This window comes from Saccoglossus kowalevskii, unplaced genomic scaffold (assembly GCF_978046115.1).
Source record: "Saccoglossus kowalevskii unplaced genomic scaffold, keSacKowa6.1 SCAFFOLD_313, whole genome shotgun sequence".
NCBI classification, from domain to species: domain Eukaryota; kingdom Metazoa; phylum Hemichordata; class Enteropneusta; family Harrimaniidae; genus Saccoglossus; species Saccoglossus kowalevskii.
Genome location: NW_028188752.1, coordinates 2,524 through 30,098, shown reverse-complemented (window position 1 = coordinate 30,098; position 27,575 = coordinate 2,524). Strand labels below are relative to the sequence as shown.

Here is a 27,575-nt window from a genome sequence, read left to right as displayed (position 1 = left end):
GTATTCGTATGCAGATTGTAAACCACAATGGTTGTATTCATATGCAGATTGTAAACCACAATGGCTGTAATCCTATGCAGATTGTAAACCACAATGGTTGTATTCATATGCAGATTGTAAACCACAATGGTTGTATTCATATGCAGATTGTAAACCACAATGGCTGTATTCATATGCAGATTGTAAACCACAATGGTTGTATTCATATGCAGATTGTAAACCACAATGGCTGTATTGATATGCAGATTGTAAACCACAATGGTTGTATTCATATGTAGATTGTAAACCTCTATGGTTGTATTCATATGTAGATTGTAAACCTCTATGGTTGTATTCATATGTAGATTGTAAACCACAATGGTTGTATTGATATGCAGATTGTAAACCACAATGGTTGTATTAATATGCAGATTGTAAACCAGAATGGTTGTATTCGTATTCAGATTGTAAATCACAATGGTTGTATTAATATGCAGATTGTAAACCAGAATGGTTGTATTCGTATGCAGATTGTAAACCACAATGGTTGTATTAATATGCAGATTGTAAACCAGAATGGTTGTATTGATATGCAGATTGTAAACCACAATGGTTGTATTCATATGCAGATTGTAAACCAGAATGGTTGTATTCGTATGCAGATTGTAAACCACAATGGTTGTATTCGTATGCAGATTGTAAACCACGATGTTTGTATTCATATGCAGATTGTAAACCACAATGGCTGTATTCATATGCAGATTGTAAACCACAATGGTTGTATTGATATGCAGATTGTAAACCACAATGGCTGTATTCATATGCAGATTGTAAACCTCTATGGTTGTATTCATATGCAGATTGTAAACCACAATGGCTGTATTGATATGCAGATTGTAAACCACAATGGTTGTATTCATATGCAGATTGTAAACCACAATGGCTGTATTGATATGCAGATTGTAAACCACAATGGTTCTATTCATATGCAGATTGTAAACCACAATGGTTGTATTCATATGCAGATTGTAAACCACAATGGCTGTATTGATATGCAGATTGTAAACCACAATGGTTGTATTCATATGCAGATTGTAAACCACAATGGTTGTATTCATATGTAGATTGTAAACCACAATGGTTGTATTCATATGTAGATTGTAAACCACAATGGTTCTATTCATATGCAGATTGTAAACCACAATGGCTGTATTGATATGCAGATTGTAAACCACAATGGTTGTATTCATATGCAGATTGTAAACCAGAATGGTTGTATTCGTATGCAGATTGTAAACCACAATGGTTGTATTCATATGCAGATTGTAAACCACAATGGTTATATTGATATGCAGATTGTAAACCACAATGGTTGTATTCATATTGTATTCTAGGTGTGCAAATAAAGACAATTGCTGACAACCAGATTGGCAGCCAGTCATTAAAGTCATTTAATATTTAAAGAAACATGAACCTACATATGCAGGAAAATACACAAGTCTAAAAACTAATTTAACTACATCAAATTGAGAAATAATTCACATATATGAAATACAAGCTGACTTGTGTGAAGAACAGCTGTGACAGCTGCTAGTCAGCTATGTTGGATAGGGACAATACATTGATCAGTTTGTCGAACATTATAAGTACAAAGGTTAAATTGCACTGTACAAAGAAAAACATTTACTAATTTTCATCATGAAATATGGAAGACAGTTGTTGTCTCGGTATGTTATTGGACATTGTTATAAGAATTGTTCAAAAACAGTGTTAACCAAAATAGCTGCTAAGTGGCCATCCTGGATTGAGTGATACAAATAAAGTTCACTCTATATACAATAGCACTGTCTGTGTACAAAAGTTTATCAGCTACAAAAAACACTGTGTGTACCAAATTTATACAAGTTTAGCAGTTACAAAAAGCACAGTGTGTACCATATTTATACAAGTTTATCAGCTACAAAAAGCAGTGTGTACCAAATTTATACAAGTTTAGCAGTTACAAAAAGCACAGTGTGTACCAAATTTATACAAGTTTATCAGCTACAAAAAGCACAGTGTGTAGCAAATTTATACAAGTTTATCAGCTACAAAAAGCACAGTGTGTAGCAAATTTATACAAGTTTATCAGCTACAAAAAGCACAGTGTGTAGCAAATTTATACAAGTTTATCAGCTACAAAAAACACTATGTGTACCAAATTTATGCAAGTTTATCAGCTACAAAAAACACAGTGTGTAGCAAATTTATACAAGTTTATCAGCTACAAAAAGCACAGTGTGTAGCAAATTTATACAAGTTTATCAGCTACAAAAAACACAGTGTGTAGCAAATTTATACAAGTTTATCAGCTACAAAAAGCACAGTGTGTAGCAAATTTATACAAGTTTATCAGCTACAAAAAGCACTGTGTGTACCAAATTTATACAAGTTTATCAGCTACAAAAAGCACAGTGTGTAGCAAATTTATACAAGTTTATCAGCTACAAAAAACACAGTGTGTAGCAAATTTATACAAGTTTATCAGCTGCAAAAAGCACAGTGTGTAGCAAATTTATACAAGTTTATCAGCTACAAAAAGCACAGTGTGTAGCAAATTTATGCAAGTTTATCAGCTACAAAAAGCACTGTGTGTAGCAAATTTATACAAGTTTATCAGCTACAAAAAGCACTGTGTGTACCAAATTTATGCAAGTTTATCAGCTACAAAAAGCACTGTGTGTAGCAAATTTATACAAGTTTATCAGCTACAAAAAGCACAGTGTGTAGCAAATTTATACAAGTTTATCAGCTACAAAAAGCACAGTGTGTAGCAAATTTATACAAGTTTATCAGCTACAAAAAGCACAGTGTGTAGCAAATTTATACAAGTTTATCAGTTACAAAAAACACAGTGTGTAGCAAATTTATGCAAGTTTATCAGTTACAAAAAACACAGTGTGTAGCAAATTTATACAAGTTTATCAGCTACAAAAAGCACAGTGTGTAGCAAATTTATACAAGTTTATCAGTTACAAAAAACACAGTGTGTAGCAAATTTATGCAAGTTTATCAGTTACAAAAAACACAGTGTGTAGCAAATTTATACAAGTTTATCAGTTACAAAAAGCACAGTGTGTAGCAAATTTATACAAGTTTATCAGTTACAAAAAGCAGTGTGTAGCAAATTTATACAAGTTTATCAGCTGCAAAAAGCACAGTGTGTAGCAAATTTATACAAGTTTATCAGCTGCAAAAAGCACAGTGTGTAGCAAATTTATACAAGTTTATCAGTTACAAAAAGCACAGTGTGTAGCAAATTTATACAAGTTTATCAGCTGCAAAAAGCACAGTGTGTAGCAAATTTATACAAGTTTATCAGTTACAAAAAGCACAGTGTGTAGCAAATTTATACAAGTTTATCAGTTACAAAAAGCACAGTGTGTAGCGAATTTATACAAGTTTATCAGTTACAAAAAGCACAGTGTGTAGCAAATTTATACAAGTTTATCAGCTACAAAAAGCACAGTGTGTAGCAAATTTATACAAGTTTATCAGCTACAAAAAGCACTGTGTGTAGCAAATTTATACAAGTTTATCAGTTACAAAAAGCACAGTGTGTAGCAAATTTATACAAGTTTATCAGTTACAAAAAGCACAGTGTGTAGCAAATTTATACAAGTTTATCAGCTACAAAAAGCACAGTGTGTAGCAAATTTATACAAGTTTATCAGCTGCAAAAAGCACAGTGTGTAGCAAATTTATACAAGTTTATCAGTTACAAAAAGCACAGTGTGTAGCAAATTTATACAAGTTGATCAGCTACAAAAAGCACAGTGTGTAGCAAATTTATACAAGTTTATCAGCTACAAAAAGCACAGTGTGTAGCAAATTTATACAAGTTTATCAGCTACAAAAAGCACAGTGTGTAGCAAATTTATACAAGTTTATCAGTTACAAAAAGCACAGTGTGTAGCAAATTTATACAAGTTGATCAGCTACAAAAAGCACTGTGTGTACCAAATTTATGCAAGTTTATCAGCTACAAAAAGCACAGTGTGTAGCAAATTTATACAAGTTTAACAGTTACAAAAAACACAGTGTGTAGCAAATTTATGCAAGTTAATCAGCTGCAAAAAGCACAGTGTGTAGCAAATTTATACAAGTTTATCAGCTGCAAAAAGCACAGTGTGTAGCAAATTTATACAAGTTTATCAGCTACAAAAAGCACAGTGTGTAGCAAATTTATACAAGTTTATCAGCTGCAAAAAGCACAGTGTGTAGCAAATTTATACAAGTTTATCAGCTACAAAAAGCACAGTGTGTAGCAAATTTATACAAGTTTATCAGTTACAAAAAGCACAGTGTGTAGCAAATTTATACAAGTTTATCAGCTGCAAAAAGCACAGTGTGTAGCAAATTTATACAAGTTTATCAGCTACAAAAAGCACTGTGTGTAGCAAATTTATACAAGTTTATCAGTTACAAAAAGCACAGTGTGTAGCAAATTTATACAAGTTTATCAGCTACAAAAAGCACAGTGTGTAGCAAATTTATGCAAGTTTATCAGCTACAAAAAGCAGTGTGTAGCAAATTTATACAAGTTTATCAGCTACAAAAAACACAGTGTGTAGCAAATTTATGCAAGTTTATCAGCTACAAAAAACACAGTGTGTAGCAAATTTATACAAGTTTATCAGCTACAAAAAGCACAGTGTGTAGCAAATTTATGCAAGTTGATCAGCTACAAAAAACACAGTGTGTAGCAAATTTATACAAGTTTAACAGATTCAAAAAGCACTGTGTGTACCAAATTTATACAAGTTTATCAGTTACAAAAAGCACAGTGTGTAGCAAATTTATACAAGTTTATCAGTTACAAAAAGCACAGTGTGTAGCAAATTTATACAAGTTTATCAGCTACAAAAAGCACAGTGTGTAGCAAATTTATGCAAGTTGATCAGCTACAAAAAACACAGTGTGTAGCAAATTTATACAAGTTTAACAGATTCAAAAAGCACTGTGTGTACCAAATTTATACAAGTTTAACAGATTCAAAGCTGATATAGATGTGAATGTGTCTTACCTGAGTCTTCAGATCAACAGTGTTCATACCTGGATGTAAAGTTACATTATCTTTGATAACTGCCATTGAGAAATCCTCCTTCTGCCATATATCAACTCTTCTAAGAGAAGAGGTGCTATCCTGTCTCTGCAGTAGAGTAGTAGTGTTTCTACACACCACAGCACTCCATTGTATGCTCTTATCTGGTGCATAGTCACACTCATGGCGCAGGTCAATTACTGGTGCTATGTTCCTTGCAAATGACTGCTGCACACTCTGTGATTGGCTAGGTTTCTCAGATGATTGGTCCCCCGAATCATGTGACACCCTGTCTTCTGATTGGCTGTCATCATCATGTGACACATGGATCAATGATAAACTAAGTTTATTGCACAAAATATCTTTAGGTAAATTGCTGTGAATGGTGAAACTGAAAACCACATCCTGTCCAGGAATAAGTTTGCCACTGTCTGGATTCATGGACACATCATGTAGAATCAATACTGGGTCCATTTTCATAACCACTTCTGCATCAGAGATAGATATTAACTTAAGGTAGTTAAACAAATCAAAATGTGATTCTATTTTTACTGCTCACAATACCAGATAACAAAAATATAGCCACCTAACTCATATTTACAGAAAAATGCACCATTGCAATTCTGAATCACTTATTACTGTTCCAAAAAAGGTCTATTGTTCTCAAAATATTGTAATCTAAAAGTCACTCATATGTAATTCTAAGATAGTTGTCACAAACTAAATCGGATGAATAATCATGCAACAACAAAAATGAAATAAATTGTTTACACCTAGCAAAATTGAATCAATTGTTTAAGGAAGATAAAAGTACTAAAAATAATATGACACCTATTGGCTACATTTGTTAGCTATTCCCAAAATTAATTAAGACATTCAGAAATAAAAGAAAGTTAAAGTAATCAGAAATATTTTGAAATCTAGTGGTGTCCAGAATTGTTTATGTGAAAACTGATAAATGTGTTTACCCATCTCAGCCTCACTGTTGCTTATCAGTTGGGCAGAACACTTGACTAACTCATTACAGAATTGATTTCTATCCTCTGTTTTCAGATGACCATCACTGGCAAGCAAAGCACAATTTTTAACATATGTACTTAAAGTCAAGGAATATTCATATAATTTGTGGTTACACTATAAATAAGTCACTTACATATTTGACATAATGATACTGGCACTAGTTGTACCAGTGAACTGGCACTATTCTGTACCAGTGAAATGGCACTATTCTGTACCAGTGAAATGGCACTATTCTGTACCAGTGAAATGGCACTATTCTGTACCAGTGAACTGCCACTATTCTGTACCAGTGAAATGGCACTATTCTGTACCAGTGAACTGGCACCATTCTGTACCAGTGAACTGGCACTATTCTGTACCAGTGAAATGGCACTATTCTGTACCAGTGAAATGGCACTATTCTGTACCAGTGAAATGGCACTATTCTGTACCAGTGAACTGGCACTATTCCGTACCAGTAAACTGGCGCCATTCCGTACCTGTGAACTCGCACTATTCTGTACCAGTGAAATGGCACTAGCTTGTACCAGTGAAATGGCACTAGCCTGTACCAATGAAATGGCACTAGCCTGTAACAGTGAACTGGCACTAGCCTGTAACAGTGAACTGGCACTAGCCTGTACCAGTGAACTGGCACTAGCCTGTACCAGTGAAATGGCACAAGCCTGTACCAGTGAAATGGCACTAGCCTGTACCAGTGAACTGGCACTAGCCTGTACCAGTGAAATGGCACTAGCCTGTACCAGTGAAATGGCACTAGCCTGTACCAGTGAAATGGCACTAGCCTGTACCAGTGAAATGGCACTATTCTGTACCCGTGAAATGGCACTATTCTGTACCAGTGAACTGGCACTATTCTGTACCAGTGAACTGCCACTATTCTGTACCAGTGAACTGGCACTATTCTGTACCAGTGAACTGGCACTATTCTGTACCAGTGAACTGGCACTATTCTGGGCCAGTGAGCTGCCACTATTCTGTACCAGTGAACTGGCACTAATTTGTACCAGTGAACTGGCACTATTCTGTACCAGTGAACTGGCACTATTCTGTGCCAGTGAGCTGCCACTATTCTGTACCAGTGAACTGGCACTATTCTGTATCCGTGAACTGGCACCATACTGTACCAGTGAACTGGCACTATTCTGTACTGAAGAACTGGTACTATTCTGTACCAGTGAACTGGCATAATTCTAGACCCGTGAACTGGCATAATTCTGTACCAGTGAACTGGCACTATTCTGTACCAGTGAAATGGCACTATTCTGTACCAGTGAACTGGCACTATTCTGTACCAGTGAAATGGCACTATTCTGTACCAGTGAACTGGCACTATTCTGTACCAGTGAACTGGCACTATTCTGTACCAGTGAACTGGCACCATTCTGTACCAGAGAACTCGCACTAGCCTGTACCAGTGAAATGGCACTATTCTGTACCAGTGAACTGGCACCATTCTGTACCAGTGAACTGGCACTAGCCTGTACCAGTGAAATGGCACTAGCCTGTACCAGTGAAATGGCACTAGCCTGTACCAGTGAAATGGCACTATTCTGTACCCGTGAACTGGCACTATTCTGTACCCGTGAACTGGCACTATTCTGTACCAGTGAACTGGCACTATTCTGTACCAGTGAACTGGCACTAGACTGTACCTGTGAACTGGCACCATTCTGTACCAGTGAACTGGCACTATTCTGTACCAGTGAACTGGCACCATTCTGTACCAGTGAACTGGCACCATTCTGTACCAGTGAACTGGCACTATTCTGTACCAGTGAACTGGCACCATTCTGTACCAGTGAACTGGCACCATTCTGTACCAGTGAACTGCCACTATTCTGTACCAGTGAACTGGCACCATTCTGTACCAGTGAACTGCCACTATTCTGTACCAGTGAACTGGCACTATTCTGTACCAGTGAACTGGCACTATTCTGTACCAGTGAACTGCCACAATTCTGTACCAGTGAACTGGCACTATTCTGTACCAGTGAACTGGCACTATTCTGTACCAGTGAACTGGCACTATTCTGTACCAGTGAACTGCCACTATTCTGTACCAGTGAACTGCCACTATTCTGTACCAGTGAACTGGCACTATTCTGTACCAGTGAACTGGCACTATTCTGTACCAGTGAACTGGCACTATTCTGTACCAGTGAACTGGCACTATTCTGTACCAGTGAACTGGCACTAGCCTGTACCAGTGAAATGGCACTATTCTGTACCAGTGAACTGGCACCATTCTGTACCAGTGAACTGGCACTATTCTGTACCAGTGAACTGGCACTATTCTGTACCAGTGAACTGGCACTAGCCTGTACCAGTGAAATGGCACTATTCTGTACCAGTGAACTGGCACCATTCTGTACCAGTGAACTGGCACTAGCCTGTACCAGTGAACTGGCACTATTCTGTACCAGTGAACTGGCACTATTCTGTACCAGTGAACTGGCACTATTCTGTACCAGTGAAATGGCACTATTCTGTACCAGTGAACTGGCACTATTCTGTACCAGTGAACTGGCACTATTCTGTACCAGTGAACTGGCACTATTCTGTACCAGTGAACTGGCACTATTCTGTACCAGTGAACTGCCACTATTCTGTACCAGTGAACTGGCACTATTCTGTACCAGTGAACTGGCACTATTCTGTACCAGTGAACTGGCACTATTCTGTACCAGTGAACTGGCACTATTCTGTACCAGTGAACTGGCACTAGCCTGTACCAGTGAAATGGCACTATTCTGTACCAGTGAACTGGCACCATTCTGTACCAGTGAACTGGCACTATTCTGTACCAGTGAACTGGCACTATTCTGTACCAGTGAACTGGCACTAGCCTGTACCAGTGAAATGGCACTATTCTGTACCAGTGAACTGGCACCATTCTGTACCAGTGAACTGGCACTAGCCTGTACCAGTGAACTGGCACTATTCTGTACCAGTGAACTGGCACTATTCTGTACCAGTGAAATGGCACTATTCTGTACCAGTGAAATGGCACTATTCTGTACCAGTGAAATGGCACTATTCTGTACCAGTGAACTGGCACTATTCCGTACCAGTAAACTGGCGCCATTCCGTACCTGTGAACTCGCACTATTCTGTACCAGTGAAATGGCACTAGCTTGTACCAGTGAAATGGCACTAGCCTGTACCAATGAAATGGCACTAGCCTGTAACAGTGAACTGGCACTAGCCTGTAACAGTGAACTGGCACTAGCCTGTACCAGTGAAATGGCACTAGCCTGTACCAGTGAAATGGCACTAGCCTGTACCAGTGAACTGGCACTAGCCTGTACCAGTGAAATGGCACTAGCCTGTACCAGTGAAATGGCACTAGCCTGTACCAGTGAAATGGCACTAGCCTGTACCAGTGAAATGGCACTATTCTGTACCCGTGAACTGGCACTATTCTGTACCAGTGAACTGGCACTATTCTGTACCAGTGAACTGCCACTATTCTGTACCAGTGAACTGCCACTATTCTGTACCAGTGAACTGCCACTATTCTGTACCAGTGAACTGGCACTATTCTGTACCAGTGAACTGGCACTATTCTGTACCAGTGAACTGGCACTATTCTGTACCAGTGAACTGGCACTATTCTGGGCCAGTGAGCTGCCACTATTCTGTACCAGTGAACTGGCACTAATTTGTACCAGTGAACTGGCACTATTCTGTACCAGTGAACTGGCACTATTCTGTGCCAGTGAGCTGCCACTATTCTGTACCAGTGAACTGGCACTATTCTGTACCCGTGAACTGGCACCATACTGTACCAGTGAACTGGCACTATTCTGTACTGAAGAACTGGCACTATTCTGTACCAGTGAACTGGCACTATTCTGTACAAGTGAACTGGCACTATTCTGTACCAGTGAACTGGCACTATTCTGTACCAGTGAACTGGCACTATTCGGTACCAGTGAACTGGCACTATTCGGTACCAGTGATATGACATGCATTTTTTTTACTTGTGTATAGCCCATACAGATTATTTTTGATCCCTTTCACAGGGGTTAAGAAACTCAAAAGAATTGACAAAAACATGGATTTGTCGGGTTTGTGACATACTCCTCCCAAGTAATAAACTGTACCACAATATATCTATGATTAGCACAAGAACAATTGCTTCATCAACTTGTATAAAGGATATTTGCCAGTGACATCAACTTGTTTCTGGCACTCTGCTAACTGTTTTCTAGTGTAAGATGCCAGCAGATCCCAACCCTCTTCAACATAAGTTTTTAACGCATCACTCAGGAAAAGCTCTGCTTTATTTGCCTCACCATTTTTCCTGAAGTGATATGAATAGGGTTAAAAATTACATAAAACTGGAATGGAATGGAGACTCTCTCGTATGGTATAAGTCATTCTGACATACATCATGTGGGACCATATCAAACTTGATGTGTCACACAGTGCTTTAAGTAAGGATGTGAAAAGCCAGACACTGATCATCAATCAAAGCCTATCCTTTCTGATTGTTTACTCACATGTAGAAGTTAGCCAGATCTTTACCGATGCGTTTTGCACATCTCAATCTACCAATGTGTTTGTAAGTTCCCATCGCTAGCTCTGAAAGCTCCTACACAATATAATGACAATAAGCAAAAATGATAAAAACTTTACAATATGTATCAATATTTTATTGTTTGAAAATGGTCTAATTGTTGCAAATGTGATGGCTTAGAAATAGAAATATCCAAGATATTTGTGACAAAAAGATCACTCATTCTCATGACCTTTGACCTGTGGAATGTCTATATTTGGTCAGTAATAAATAATATATGGAATGAATTAACACTAAACACTAGTAATTACCAGGTAATGTTTGTGGAATGATTCCTTTGAACTGAGTGCTTCCCGTAATTTCTGATTTGGTGAGTTCTCAGTTAAACCTGACTGCCCCATACCAGACAAAAGGTTCACCACCAAATGCAGTTGTTCAGATAATGGTGTCATATCAGGCATCAAACCACATAGTAAGCCCAACTCAAGTAGCTGATGAAGAAAAATAAAAATAAAAAATTTATATCAGATTTTGAAATATCTATTCTGAGAAGTAATGCATTGTTTAAGTCCAACTTTGTACAAAATCTTGGAAATGACTCAAGCTTAAACCAAATCTTTCTCTTGGTTATTGTATAGCAGTCTTATTGATGTGATTAATGATTTATGTGAAGATGTACACATACAAGCAGCCTCTCGACTGAGATAGATCCGCTGTTAGCAATGCACGTTTCAATTAAAGAACAGAAGATATCATTAAACAAGCAGCCTATCGGCTGAGATAGCTCCGCTGTTAGCAATGCACATTTCAATTAAAGAACTGAAGACATCATTAGAAAATGAACAATATGAATAGTATCAAAGCAATCGGACTTACAGTTTTTAACAAGAAGTCGAAAATATCACTTTTTACCAAAAATTACAAAAATATTCACCAAAATAAATTAATTAGAGAATTGAAGATATCATCACAAAATGAACAAATCTGAGAGAGGTCCACATGTAGTACCTATATATGTAATATCAAAGCAATCGGACTTACAGTTTTCAACAAGAAGTCGAAAATACCACTTTTTACCAAAAATGACAAAAATATTCACCAAAATTAGAGAACTGAAGATATCATCACAAAATGAACAAATCTGAGAAAGGTCTACATGTAGTATCTATATATGTAATATCAATGCAATTGATCTATTGGTTTTTAACAAGAAGTCGAAAATATCACTTTTTACCAAAATTGACAAAAATATTCACCAAAATTAGAAAATTGAAGATATCAACATGAAATGAACAAACCTAAGAGAGGTCTACCCAAGGTACATATACACCAAGTATCAAAGCATTCAGGCTTGTAGTTTTCAAGAAGAAGTCGAAAAAGTAAAACATTGACACGGACCACGACGGAGACAATCACTCATATGATAAGCTCCGCTCGACAAAGTCGACAGCGGAGCTAAAAATGAACAATATGTATAGTATCAAAACAATCAGACTTGTCGTTTTCAACAAGATGTGGAAAATATCACTTTTTACCAAAAATTACAAAAATATTCATCAAAATTAGAGAATTAAAAATATCATCATGAAATGAACAAATCTGAGTTAGAACCACATGTAGTACCTATATATGTAATATCAAAGCAATTGGACTTGTGGTTTTCAACAAGAAGTCAAAAATAGCACTTTTTTACCAAAAATTACAAAAATATTCACCAAAATTAGAGAATTAAAGATATCATTACAAAATGAACAAATCTGAGAGAGGTCCACATGTAGTACCTATTATATGTAATATCAAAGCAATTGGACTTGCGTTTTTTAACAAGAAGTTGAAAATAGTCTAAAATATCACTTTTTACCAAAAATGACAAAAATATTCACCAAAATTAGAGAATTGAAGATATCATCATGAAATGAACAAATCTGAAAGAGGTCCACATGTAGTATCTATATATGTAATATCAAAGCAATTGGACTTGCGGTTTTCAACAAGAAGTCGAAAATAGCACTTTTTACCAAAAATGACAAAAATATTCACAAAAATTAGACAATTAAAGATATCATTACAAAATGAACAAATCTGAGAGAAGTCCACATGTAGTACCTATATATGTAATATCAAAGCAATTGGACTTGTGGTTTTTAACAAGAAGTCGAAAATATCACTTTTTACCAAAAATGACAAAAATATTCACCAAAATTAGAGAATTAAAGATATCATTACAAAATGAACAAATCTGAGAGAGGTCTACCCAAGGTACATATACACCAAGTATCAAAGCATTCAGGCTTGTAGTTTTGAAGAAGAAGTCGAAAAAGTAAAACATTGACATGGACGACGACGACGGACAATCACTTATATGATAAGCTCCGCTTGACAAAGTCGTCAGCGGGGCTAAAAAGCTAATGTATGAACTTACTTTATCCCTAGCGTATGCCCACAGACTTGCAGTATAGTGTGTGTATACATCCACTTGACTAGCATTGCCACATCTCTCACACATCTGTAATACTTCTAAACAACTTAAAAATACCCAGCATGCAACACTACCAACAGGCATAGGTACCTATAAGAAATGAATTTAAAAATCATTATTATAGCAAATTTAAGTCAATTTTTTGAAAATAATAACATATATAAAATATGGAAAAAACAAACATGCTATGTATCCTGCATAACCTGTTATTTATTGTACAATGAGAACCCAGGTTGTGGCATTCAGCTATCATGACTAAATATCAGCTAATCATGGCATTATTATCAGTTAATCACGATGACATTATTATAAACTCAGTAAACTGTACCTCCAATATGTGCAGCTCATGTACTGTATTATGCATGAAGGGTAGTGACCTCTGCGCTACTTCCCAAGGTCTCTGTAAACTGAACAATAGTGCACACTGTCTTGAAAAGAGATAGTTTCTGAGATCCAGCAATGTAGCTGACTTCCCCTGCTGGATTAATTTACGTTTTTCTTCATCGATTGGTTGTGACAGGTTGAGTCCGTCCCAGTTATCGCACTGGCCTGTAAAGGACGACAGCCATTTTGGAGACTCTATAATGCAAAATGAGAAAAATATATCTGTAAATATAGTCTGTGATTTTCCAATTAAAGATTGAATGACAATGCAGATTAGATCAATTTTTTGCAATTGTATAGTGCCAGTATTCGTAAAATGAGACAAAAGGTGTTCCATGTTCTGCTAAACAAGTATATATTCTGTCATCTGTAGCCTGACAATTGTTCAGTGGAAGAGAATTTCAAAGTTGTATGAGAAGAATTGTCCACCAGGTTTTCTGTTTTCATTCTAATCCACTGAATATGTACATGCAAGTACTTTCGTGTCTACTCAGGACAAATACATGTAAAATAGTTACATTACAGACACACATGAATGGGTACATGGACAAAAAGAATTAGGATATGCTTACCTCCAGCTTGAGTATTGATTACAAATTGAGAGAATAAAGCATCAAGTTCATCATATTGTACAAGGGACTCTTCAGGTAGTTTTAACATTTCAAACACAAATGCAAGCTCCTCCTATAAAGAAAAAACAGTTGACATGTACTGGAATAATAGAAAAATAATTCACAATATTCTAAACACTATTGTGACAATTATTCACTCTAATTATTCAGTATAGAGTTTTCATAGTGTTGTATACTACCAACTAAATACAAGCGCATTTAGTCACTGTGTTACAAACCATGTTAAAAATAAGATGTGATGAAAATGACACATTTACAGGTCAAGAGCGATCACAAATATTGAGGTTTGGTATGGTAAGCATCAGTCAGTATTTCACACAAAATACATTATTTTACATGGATACATGGGTCTCACCTGCAGCATGAAGTATTCACAGAAATTCCAGCCCGGCTCAGTTCGTTTCTCTCGCTGAGACCTCATCATTTCTTCAAATTTACCAAGATTTTTATTATAAGATGATAATATCAGTGGCCTAATTTTAGAAATCATAATCTGCCAAGACTCTATTGATCTACCAGCGGCTGCTGGCAAACTAGATTGAAACAATACAATACATCTAGGAAGAAAACAAAAATATAAATATTATATATTAGAATAGTATTTATTGAATTGATTAGGTTTCAGCAATTTAAACGAAAATAGCCATGATAGTAATTTCCAAACAGGGGATGAGAATATTAAGACTATACACAACAATAAATACTGGTACATGTACCTACAGCATATCTAAAAAAAAGCAGCCACTAAAAACACGGCAAGAATTACAATGACAAAAAGACATACATGTCTAAATATTATCAGTATTAATGCCTGAATTGAGTCTTAATTTTGAAACTACATTGTATTTAATGTTAAAAACATATTCCATAGAAATAAATACACATAAAGCAAAATCTGATCCAAAAATAGACCCCTGAGGAACCCCGAACAGAATAAAAAGCCAATCAGAGGACACCCTATCAATCACTTTAGGTATGGATATAGGTAGATACCTAACATTTTTAATAAAAATTGTACATTTCATATTTATGAATTAATTTTTTGTTTCAAGTTTAGCAAATTGAAGATGAAGGCATCCTCCTGAATTCTATTGTCTAGGATTCCATCCAAGGACCTACCTCAATCAACTGCGAGCATGATGATTTACCCTTAATCATACCATGCTGTAATTTATGTTGTGCTTTTCAATTAATGGGTAATTTTACTAGGCAAACAAAGCTTACAAATGTAGAAATAGGTCTATAATTTTCAATATATTTTTTTGCTTATTTTTTCAAAACAGGAAGGATATCAGCAATTTCCAATTAATATTTATATTCACTCAACACAAATCACTTTTTCATACTAAAGCATTCCTGACACAAAAGTAAAATATACAGTACTAACCTGTCACTTTGTTTGCTGCAAAAATCACTTCTAATTTTATCTATGACTGACATCCTTGGTAACAGTTTTGGTTTATTCTTAATGTTGTCAGTTTCCACCAAGACAATGTACCAGTCAGTGATGTTATGTTGTTTCAGTGTATGTAACCATGATGCAATATCATCTTTCAACTCAGACTTGTAAGTATCTGCATCCTACACAGAGATGTGTACAATGTATTGATGATTTCAATTTGGATTTTCAGGTTAATTAAAGTCAATTAACTAGTTTTACACTATACACACTTAAATGCTGATTTCCTGATTTTAACGGTGCCTTAATCGAAAGGATTGGAAAGATGATAATTTGAGTAACGAGAAGAGGGTGGACTATCTCAGATCAGAAAAACTATTCAAAATGAATAGTGTAACTGTAATATTTGCATATTGCTTATTAGCATATTGTACTAGTATGTATGTGCTGAATATAAAGAGACTCCCGGTCGTTCTTGAATTTTACTGTGAACCATCTATCTCGTCGTTCCTTCAGGCCTTACTTACCCACGTTTAAATACGTTACAGTAAGTAGAACCCGAAGAGTAAACATTAAGATAACAATCACAAAATAACAATCACAATACAAGTCAGTGTATTAGCCAGCAGCCTGGCAACTTGACAGTTAACTTCTTTTTTTTTTTTTGACAGGCAACATTTTATCATTTCTTTCTGTTTTTTTGCTTTTATTCTTTGACAATTTTGTCAAATATAATGCCCAAATCAAGCTTTTAGTCTATATATTACCCTGGTACTAGTAATTGTAATTTTCAGGAGCTATGTACATATTAGAGGTGTGATATATAGCAAACATGCTTGGAATAATGGCTACATTGTGTAATGTAGTGACCTATGATAAATGAGTGCAAATAATAATGTTTAACTGGATATACTTACTGGACATGTAGTCCAATAAATGTGAAAAAATGGCTGCTTCAACAAAGTCCGCTCCTTTTCTTTAGGTAAACTGTCTGAACTAAAAGCAACATAATTGACATCTACAATCACATTCTTTGGAGGACGGCCATACGACCTAACAAATGGAAAAGTATTCAGTTAGTTTTATTATTGTATTATTTATTATGTAGTCATTTTGTTATGAATCTCGATCAATGTAAGTTTTCAATGTAAATATTCACTCATACTAAATAAAATGTGTTTTTGTGACTTCTTCAACCACAATCTAAATAAACAAGTTATATGTGACCTATATATTCATCAACATTTTCTGACCTTCTCCATTCTACAGTTTCTCTGGGAAGTCTTTCTGATAATTCTGATCGAAGGGAAGCAAACAGTTCTTGATCACCATGACCTGCATAACATGAATTAAGATTATATACAATTAGAACCTAATGAGTGCATGAATGCAAAGCTCTTCTGGAATTGAATTATTCTTATTTTTCGATGAAAAACTACATGAACAAGATGCCTGATTTTTATTATGATATTATGCCAAAACCAACCAGTGTTGTTAACGTTGCCATGTACTTTTTTTTGACTGTGCATATCGTTTTTTTTTGTTTTTGTAATGGAAATATTGATCAATAAATGTAAAGTTTTATTACATCTGGTATGGTGATTGGTATTTGATAGTGCTGCAGCTCATGTGCTTGCGGTACCCATCTATACTCAGCGGTTTGACTGGCTCTGACTTGTATGGCTTCGTTTATGCGTCAACTCCCTGGCTTCGCAGGTAAAGAGCATCAAGAGTCAACCCGACAAAAATGCTCCAAACCAAAGCCAGGAAATCCAGGGCTACTGTTAGACCAAGGAGCTCCCTGGTTTAACAAACTCGCACTTCTGACATATATTCACAGGAAACAGTCTAAATTTTCCACAGTTTAACGCTTACAAAAGGTTTTGCAATACTTACACGTAATAGTTGGCTTGCATCGATCCATAATTTAAAATTCACAGTGACCGTCGATTTAAATTTTGATGAGAACTATTTTTTCACAGCCTTCTACTATCGTCCGCCATGTTGGATGCAACATTTTCCAGACCGTGGGTTCGACTAATTTTGCATTTATATAACAAAACAATATTTCATATACCCATGCATCAATAACTTATTAAAAATATGCAAAACGGTGATGTTCGCGTTCGTTTTCGTATTAATGAAAATGTTCATATATTTTTGCATCATGTTCATTGTGCCATCGGAGGTGGCGCTCTTCAACCAGGTCATAGGATTATGGATCGATATTGTGTAGCAATATTACTATAGTAGTAACCACAATTTTCGTTTTGTACAATTCATATTTCATTCATCTAGCATATTTGTATAAGCTTTATATTTCATTTCACTAAACATATATGATATAAATATATTTATAATTGTTTATAAATTACAAATTTTCAATATCCTAATTCAATATTTAATAAAATATTGATCAAAATATTACATTTATAAAGTTATTGCTCTCAGAAAATTGTATTTCAACATTACAGTGGTTTTACATATTGCGTTTCCGTTGCTGATGCGAAATGGGAACAGCCTAATACATTTCATATGCGCGGACAAGAATGACCACTCGAGTTGCTAAATATATTATGCCTTATCCCCTGGGATAATACGAGAATGTCTCATCACCTTGTTAATCACCTTACTCTATCCCCACTGTTTTTAAAAGCAATATTCGGACATCCCCTCAGAGTCAAAATGTTATACGGCATACTATATGCATTTAGCACAGTATATGTTTGATCGTTTTTTTCAAATACAAAAGAGGGTGTTATATATGTTCGGTGTAAATCTGAAATTTGCAATTTATAGACTCCTTGCTATGACGACATCAAGATATCATACCCAGACTCGGTAAATAATGTCATAACTTGTTTTATAACAATTTCACTGATGCCAAATATAATTGCAATATTTTTGAGTGCATGTAGATAGTATTAAAACTAAAAGGCCAAAAAGCTTTATTTAGTTTAAAAGCAAAACTTGGACATAAGACAAATTTAAATCCACTTACAATTCTATCCCTTTTCGATAAACTAATTAGACCCATACTAGTTTATGGAAGTGACATCTGGGGCCACGAAAGCACATACAAATCAAGTGTGGAAGAAATTCACCTAAACTTTTGTCGTTTTGTTTTAGGAGTCAGGAAGAACACATCAATCTTGGGTATTTATGGGAAACTGGGAAAATACCCACTCGACGTATTCATCAAAAAACAATTAATTAACTTCAACAGAGTAATAAATACATGGAATGAATTGGTAAGGGAGGCAGCAATTATGAACAAACAATAAAACAGCATGGTACAGTACCATAACTACACTGTTAACTGAAATAAACCAACCACAAATTATCGAAACAACAACTATACTGAACGACAGAAAAACCAAGAAATTAGGTTTGGAAGTTGAAAAAAATATATAAATTATACTGGAAAAGGGAAATTAACATAGGGACTGATGATAACCAAAATAACAATAACAGAAGAAATAAACTCAGAACATACAAAAAAATGAATTTACTTTAGAAAATTATGTGATCAAAATAAAGAATGCCGAACTACGTGAATGTCTAAGTAGGTTCCGTCTGCGCAATCATAAACTAAAAATTGAAACAGGGAGGTACACCAAACCAAAAACCGAAATAGGAAAAAGAGAATCTGCCAACTGTGTTCAAATAACAAAGTAGATATGAGTAACATTTCATGATTGAATGCCTCTTTTACGAAAAATCGCGGAAAGCACTATTTGAAGAGACTTAGCACATTATAAACTTCACGAATATGAGTGACTACAACAATTTTGTTAAATTAATGGGTGATAAAAATCTGAATGTACAAATACGAGCTGCCCAATTTATCAAAAATAACACGAACCTTAGACAGCAACATCTTCTGGTAAATTAACATAAATACTTTTCTCCTTTAATACGTTTTTTTCCTTCATTTCCATCTTTCATTGATTTACTGTTTATTGCTTATTTTTTTAAATTATTATTTCATATATGTATATTTTTCAATATTATTACCTACATATATCAATTGTTTTTTTGTAATAATTATTGTAGTTTGTTGATTTTTGTTGTGTAAACTAGGTATTTTATAAAGCTAATTCACCCCTATACGTCTAATGACGAACACGCCACTTTGCGAAGGGAGAGGCCGGGTTCACCGATACCATCTTATGGTCTATACGACTTAAATTAACGTTTTTCGAGGTGAACAAATTCAACTGCATAAACATTGCTTGATAGATTCGCTATCTCTCTGATGATTCGCCGATATTTTCATCTATTATTGTTTAGTATTTGCGCGATACTGCACTTTCTATCGGTTGTTGTGCAATAAAGTTGAAATAAATCAACAGTAAAAAGTAAAGTTTAGTTTATAATCTAATATGACTAATTTGAACTTTATTCAATCCATTGTTCAAGCAGGTTTAGTGTAAATTCATATTGATCAAATTTCTTATTTTGCCTCAATAGTAAATAAACAAGGAGAGTGGTGTGCACTGTAACCTTGGTGACCGTAACTTAGAAATACAATTGATAATACTCAAGCTGGAGCTAATATAAGAATAAATAAACTACAATGTGCAGAGACAGAATTGAGAAGAAAAATATTACATTTTAGCGTTGCACATATTTTGAAACCGAGCAGAAATTTGTGCAAAAACTTAAACCAGTAAGCAATGTCAAAGAAAGTCATATTAACTCCTCTGATTTTATAATAGAAATATTTAACAAAAGATCTATTCTATTCTATTCTATTCTATTCTATTCTATTCTATTCTATTCAGGCTACAATATATGGACTGCGATTACAGCTAACCATGTATGGCTGCGTTCACACTCGGGAACGAAGTCAACATATAGTACATAATGGACGCGTCGACGGCTCCGCTGCTGTTTACGCTATAACAAAAATGTGTTCCGCTTTCAGCCGCGGACATTTCAGCCACAGATATTTTGGCCGCAGAAAAACAAAGTGACGTGCATCAAGGATCCATAATATGCGATGTATGTACCAAGTTTGAAAGGAATGCATATAAACGCTACTGAGACCCAAATCCGGAATGGCATACAAAAAATGCTTGATTTTGATGAATTTTTAACATTAAATGTCTGCCATGACACTACTGTATATGTGACATAATGTATTTAGCAAGCTACATTTATAACTGTTTTTTTTTTTAATTTTTCCTACTTCCTCAGTTTTTCATCGTTATTGTAATTTTCGTTTTTCTAAGTCAATATCCAAATAAGAATATAATTATGAAATAAAGATTATTATTATTATAAAAGTAAATGCTTGTCACAGATAACAAGCAGCAGTAATCAAAATCCAATCATACACAACATGGATCTGGTTCCGGAATATCAGAAATGTATGATTTTTGCTTGTTGATTTTTTGTATTCGTACCAGACATGATCTCTACAAATTAGATCTGTACCTTGCATTTGACTCCAATGGCTTTCTAGTACCGGACTGTATGTCAACAAGATTATTTTAATTTCATCATTAATTGTCCACACCTTCACAGCATTATACTGACTGCTCTCTCAAACCTAAAGGGTATTTCTTTGAAGCTTGTTCGATATGCTAGGGACTAAAGCTGGTTTTTATAACAATTCCGTTCAACAGTTTTTTATTTGAAAACTTGTTTCTCCTTGACGCAATATTATATTCTATCTCTTGGAAATATTGAACATGCCTTTCATAAGCAATAACATTTACTTTTTGTTTTCTATACCTCCACTGATGCTTTCTTGCCACCAAGATAAAGAAGTTTAACAGACAATAGTAGTCTTTGTCAGGAAACATAATTTGTTTAAGGTTGGGAAATCTATGTGGATTTAATTTATTTCTCTAAAGCATAATGAATGATTCCCAAAATTCTCTCACATCAATAAAAAATATGTAACAATGTTACAATAAAATACAATATCCAGTGAATTATATGCATTTAGTACTGACGAAGTGTACACGATTAGTTTCATTGCTTGGGGCATATGTATTTATCAAGACTACCACATATATAATTGGATGAACAACCACATTATGCACATCAGCACAGACATTTCTGAAGATGGTAATAACACTATTACCCCCCCCCCCCATGTGAAAAATTCATATCGCCCTTTAACTGCCTTCCCCAAAATTTGGCACATTCACTATTACCGAGGCTCTTGTAACATTATGATGTTCGATTTGGCACATTCACCATTACTGAGGCTCTTGTAACATTATGATGTTCGATTTGGCACATTCACTATTACCGAGGCTCTTGTAACATTATGATGTTCGATTTGGCACATTCACCATTACTGAGGCTCTTGTAACATTATGATGTTCAATTTGGCACATTCACTATTACCGAGGCTCTTGTAACATTATGATGTTCGATTTGGCACATTCACTATTACTGAAGCTCTTGTAACATTATGATGTTCGATTTGGCACATTCACCATTACTGAGGCTCTTGTAACATTATGATGTTCGATTTGGCACATTCACTATTACCGAGGCTCTTGTAACATTATGATGTTCGATTTGGCACATTCACTATTACTGAAGCTCTTGTAACATTATGATGTTCGATTTGGCACATTCACCATTACTGAGGCTCTTGTAACATTATGATGTTCGATTTGGCACATTCACTATTACTGAGGCTCTTGTAACATTATGATGTTCGATTTGGCACATTCACTATTACTGAGGCTCTTGTAACATTATGATGTTCGATTTGGCACATTCACCATTACTGAGGCTCTTGTAACATTATGATGTTCGATTTGGCACATTCACTATTACTGAGGCTCTTGTAACATTATGATGTTCGATTTGGCACATTCACTATTACTGAGGCTCTTGTAACATTATGATGTTCGATTTGGCACATTCACTATTACCGAGGCTCTTGTAACATTATGATGTTCGATTTGGCACATTCACTATTACTGAGGCTCTTGTAACATTATGATGTTCGATTTGGCACATTCACTATTACCGAGGCTCTTGTAACATTATGATGTTCGATTTGGCACATTCACTATTACTGAGGCTCTTGTAACATTATGATGTTCGATTTGGCACATTCACTATTACCGAGGCTCTTGTAACATTATGATGTTCGATTTGGCACATTCACTATTACTGAGGCTCTTGTAACATTATGATGTTCGATTTGGCACATTCACTATTACTGAGGCTCTTGTAACATTACGATGTTCGATTTGGCACATTCACTATTACCGAGGCTCTTGTAACATTATGATGTTCGATTTGGCACATTCACTATTACTGAGGCTCTTGTAACATTATGATGTTCGATTTGGCACATTCACTATTACTGAGGCTCTTGTAACATTACGATGTTCGATTTGGCACATTCACTATTACTGAGGCTCTTGTAACATTATGATGTTCGATTTGGCACATTCACTATTACTGAGGCTCTTGTAACATTATGATGTTCGATTTGGCACATTCACAATTACCGAGGCTCTTGTAACATTACGATGTTCGATTTGGCACATTCACGATTACCGAGGCTCTTGTAACATTATGATGTTCGATTTGGCACATTCACTATTACTGAGGCTCTTGTAACATTATGATGTTCGATTTGGCACATTCACTATTACTGAGGCTCTTGTAACATTATGATGTTCGATTTGGCACATTCACCATTACTGAGGCTCTTGTAACATTATGATGTTCGATTTGGCACATTCACTATTACTGAGGCTCTTGTAACATTATGATGTTCGATTTGGCACATTCACTATTACTGAGGCTCTTGTAACATTATGATGTTCGATTTGGCACATTCACAATTACCGAGGCTCTTGTAACATTACGATGTTCGATTTGGAACATTCACTATTACCGAGGCTCTTGTAACATTATGATGTTCGATTTGGCACATTCACTATTACTGAGGCTCTTGTAACATTATGATGTTCGATTTGGCACATTCACTATTACTGAGGCTCTTGTAACATTATGATGTTCGATTTGGCACATTCACCATTACTGAGGCTCTTGTAACATTATGATGTTCGATTTGGCACATTCACTATTACTGAGGCTCTTGTAACATTATGATGTTCGATTTGGCACATTCACTATTACCGAGGCTCTTGTAACATTATGATGTTCGATTTGGCACATTCACTATTACTGAGACTCTTGTAACATTATGATGTTCGATTTGGCACATTCACTATTACCGAGGCTCTTGTAACATTATGATGTTCGATTTGGCACATTCACTATTACTGAGGCTCTTGTAACATTATGATGTTCGATTTGGCACATTCACTATTACCGAGGCTCTTGTAACATTATGATGTTCGATTTGGCACATTCACTATTACTGAGGCTCTTGTAACATTATGATGTTCGATTTGGCACATTCACTATTACCGAGGCTCTTGTAACATTATGATGTTCGATTTGGCACATTCACTATTACTGAGGCTCTTGTAACATTATGATGTTCGATTTGGCACATTCACTATTACTGAGGCTCTTGTAACATTACGATGTTCGATTTGGCACATTCACTATTACCGAGGCTCTTGTAACATTATGATGTTCGATTTGGCACATTCACTATTACTGAGGCTCTTGTAACATTATGATGTTCGATTTGGCACATTCACTATTACTGAGGCTCTTGTAACATTACGATGTTCGATTTGGCACATTCACTATTACTGAGGCTCTTGTAACATTATGATGTTCGATTTGGCACATTCACTATTACTGAGGCTCTTGTAACATTATGATGTTCGATTTGGCACATTCACAATTACCGAGGCTCTTGTAACATTACGATGTTCGATTTGGCACATTCACGATTACCGAGGCTCTTGTAACATTATGATGTTCGATTTGGCACATTCACTATTACTGAGGCTCTTGTAACATTATGATGTTCGATTTGGCACATTCACTATTACTGAGGCTCTTGTAACATTATGATGTTCGATTTGGCACATTCACCATTACTGAGGCTATTGTAACATTATGATGTTCGATTTGGCACATTCACTATTACTGAGGCTCTTGTAACATTATGATGTTCGATTTGGCACATTCACTATTACTGAGGCTCTTGTAACATTATGATGTTCGATTTGGCACATTCACAATTACCGAGGCTCTTGTAACATTACGATGTTCGATTTGGAACATTCACTATTACCGAGGCTCTTGTAACATTATGATGTTCGATTTGGCACATTCACTATTACTGAGGCTCTTGTAACATTATGATGTTCGATTTGGCACATTCACTATTACTGAGGCTCTTGTAACATTATGATGTTCGATTTGGCACATTCACCATTACTGAGGCTCTTGTAACATTATGATGTTCGATTTGGCACATTCACTATTACTGAGGCTCTTGTAACATTATGATGTTCGATTTGGCACATTCACTATTACTGAGGCTCTTGTAACATTATGATGTTCGATTTGGCACATTCACTATTACCGAGGCTCTTGTAACATTATGATGTTCGATTTGGCACATTCACTATTACCGAGGCTCTTGTAACATTATGATGTTCGATTTGGCACATTCACTATTACTGAGGCTCTTGTAACATTATGATGTTCGATTTGGCACATTCACCATTACCGAGGCTCTTGTAACATTATGATGTTCAATTTGGCACATTCACCATTACTGAGGCTCTTGTAACATTATGATGTTCAATTTGGCACATTCACTATTACTGAGGCTCTTGTAACATTATGATGTTCGATTTGGCACATTCACTATTACCGAGGCTCTTGTGACATTATGATGTTCGATTTGGCACATTCACCATTACCGAGGCTCTTGTAACATTATGATGTTCAATTTGGCACATTCACCATTACTGAGGCTCTTGTAACATTATGATGTTCAATTTGGCACATTCACTATTACTGAGGCTCTTGTAACATTATGATGTTCGATTTGGCACATTCACTATTACCGAGGCTCTTGTAACATTATGATGTTCAATTTGGCACATTCACTATTACTGAGGCTCTTGTAACATTATGATGTTCGATTTGGCACATTCACTATTACTGAGGCTCTTGTAACATTATGATGTTCAATTTGGCACATTCACTATTACTGAGGCTCTTGTAACATTATGATGTTCGATTTGGCACATTCACTATTACTGAGGCTCTTGTAACATTATGATGTTCGATTTGGCTTCCCTCAACCACATGAACAAAATTTTCTATCCAATTTCCCTCACATTTAAAGAAAGTACTTTCATACTCAACTGCATTTTTGCAACAAAACATATTACATCATCATTTCAGATGAGGTCCATACAAATTTCCCTTACTGATTTAGTGAGTGTGGTGTACTTATGGAATGTTTGGTGAGATTGTAGTGTACGTGTCATGCCTTCTGTTTGTGTTATTGGACTTGTATATTTACTTTGATGATATATTGTTATGCACAAACAAGATGTATGTAAGCGTAAATTATCTAATTAACATGCAAAAATATGTCAGTCGCTGAACATGGCCTGTCTTGGAGACTATGTTTACATCAATGTAGGTAATACATGGACATAACACCTTTCAGGTTGATTCCCATTTTGTTTGAACAGACTCACTTGTATGAGAGTAATGGAAACCACACAGAATTTTTAGTTTTGTTTTATTACAGCAGCCAACACATTAACAATTGCATTGATATATATATTGGAGTATTGACTAATAAAATATTCACATTTCTGGCACCAAACAAAACTCCAGGACATTTAACAATAGTTATGTTACATATTTTATATTTTAATCAATTAATTCGATTTGGTATCTTTAAGTAGCTTTTCTAGCTTCATGGCCTTGCCCATATCTCCTTTAATCTTCAGTTTACCCATCATGAAAGCAGTTGCTGGTTTCAATTTTCCAGCAAACATTTTATTGAAATCTGAGCTTTTCATTGTCATAGTGCAATCAGCTTTCACATTTGGTGGTTCGCCCGTTCCAAGTGACCCGGAATTGTTCTTAAGATCCAGATACCATGTCCCAGCTTCATCTCCTGTAGGTGATAGCAAAATATAAAAATATGATCAAAACAGTTTTATTTAAAGTGTTCAAAATTGTTACTGTTGTTAATACATTAGATAATATTGGTCTTCAAAAGACGGATAACAAATGTGGAAAAATCTGAAATATGGTGCAACTGAAAGATTCTTGGGAGATGAAATGGTAAAATGAGTGGGTACTGAGAAATATTGGAAGCAGCAGCAGACTCGGGAAGCGTTGAGACAGTTTAGGGATGGAATAATGGGAGGGAAGTGCAGAGACAGTCTAACAGCTTGCGAAGGGATTAAATGGTGGAAAAATGGAATGGTGGAAGCTTAGGCTAGCAGCTTCTGCAGGGATGGATGGAATAGTAGAACAAAAATGACTATTTCAATCTATGAGAAGAATACAATGTAGTAATTTGTGGGTTTGTTACTTAAATGACACTTACCTTTTATATCAAATTGGTATATTGCTCCTATTTTAGTCACCAATTCTTCACTCATTAATGTCTTAATTTGATCAAATGTTTTGGCTGTCTCAGTATCAGTGGTGGCAGTTTCACTCGAATTGGTCTGACTGACATCCTGCTTTTCAGATTCACTCCCGATTGGGCTATCAATATCCAAGAAAAAATCTGGCATCAGTGAGTGTCCTAAAAATAAATAAAAAAATATAAACATCTCAGTATAAAATGTGAATAATTAAAAATAACAAACAGAATTAACAAATAATATTCACTATAAACAGGTGACATAGAGTCTGCTACTCATAGAAAAGCAAACATAAACAAAACATTGCCTTTACTTAAAACACATATAGTGGATCATAGAAATTATTTGTATATGCAATAATAGAAGTAAAAAACATACCGGGTAATACTGAATATCAAATTGCCGGTGAAAAAGTCAGTGTCCAACTATACCCAGATAACATGCATTTAAAGATGTTTTGGGAGTTCAGACAGTGTTAAAATAATTAATTAAGGTGTTTCACAATTCCGAGGTCATTGATCTTTGATG

The 27,575-nt window shown here is 35.5% G+C and overlaps 2 protein-coding genes across 2 annotated transcripts; both read right to left on the bottom strand.

Moving 5' to 3' along the window:
* Positions 1–5,044: 5,044 nt before the first annotated feature.
* Positions 5,045–17,507, bottom strand: LOC146725342 (trafficking protein particle complex subunit 10-like; the record flags this gene model as incomplete). Its single annotated transcript, XM_085496410.1, has 13 exons — positions 17,398–17,507; positions 16,755–16,836; positions 16,419–16,554; positions 15,490–15,683; positions 14,458–14,659; positions 14,043–14,154; positions 13,415–13,665; positions 13,030–13,176; positions 10,919–11,098; positions 10,591–10,682; positions 10,251–10,391; positions 6,031–6,155; positions 5,045–5,550 (listed from the first exon to the last, which is right to left on the bottom strand). Coding segments are annotated over exons 1-13 (2,196 nt in total), but the record flags the coding sequence as incomplete, so codon positions are not given.
* Positions 17,508–26,168: 8,661 nt separating this feature from the next.
* Positions 26,169–27,221, bottom strand: LOC146725341 (hydroxysteroid dehydrogenase-like protein 2). Its single transcript, XM_085496409.1, has 2 exons — positions 27,005–27,221; positions 26,169–26,566 (listed from the first exon to the last, which is right to left on the bottom strand). Exons 1-2 carry the CDS (start codon positions 27,195–27,197, stop codon positions 26,325–26,327), a joined length of 435 nt encoding a protein of 144 aa, XP_085352535.1. The 5' UTR covers positions 27,198–27,221; the 3' UTR covers positions 26,169–26,324.
* Between the last annotated feature and the right edge of the window lie 354 nt (positions 27,222–27,575).

Excerpts from the sequence above, each read along its gene's own strand:
- LOC146725341 (XM_085496409.1), bottom strand. The coding sequence starts at position 27,197 with ATGCCAGATTTTTTCTTGGATATTGATAGCCCAATCGGGAGTGAATCT. Across the intron at positions 26,567-27,004 it reads ATACCAATTTGATATAAAAG|GAGATGAAGCTGGGACATGG; the intron begins GTAAGTGTCATT and ends TATCACCTACAG.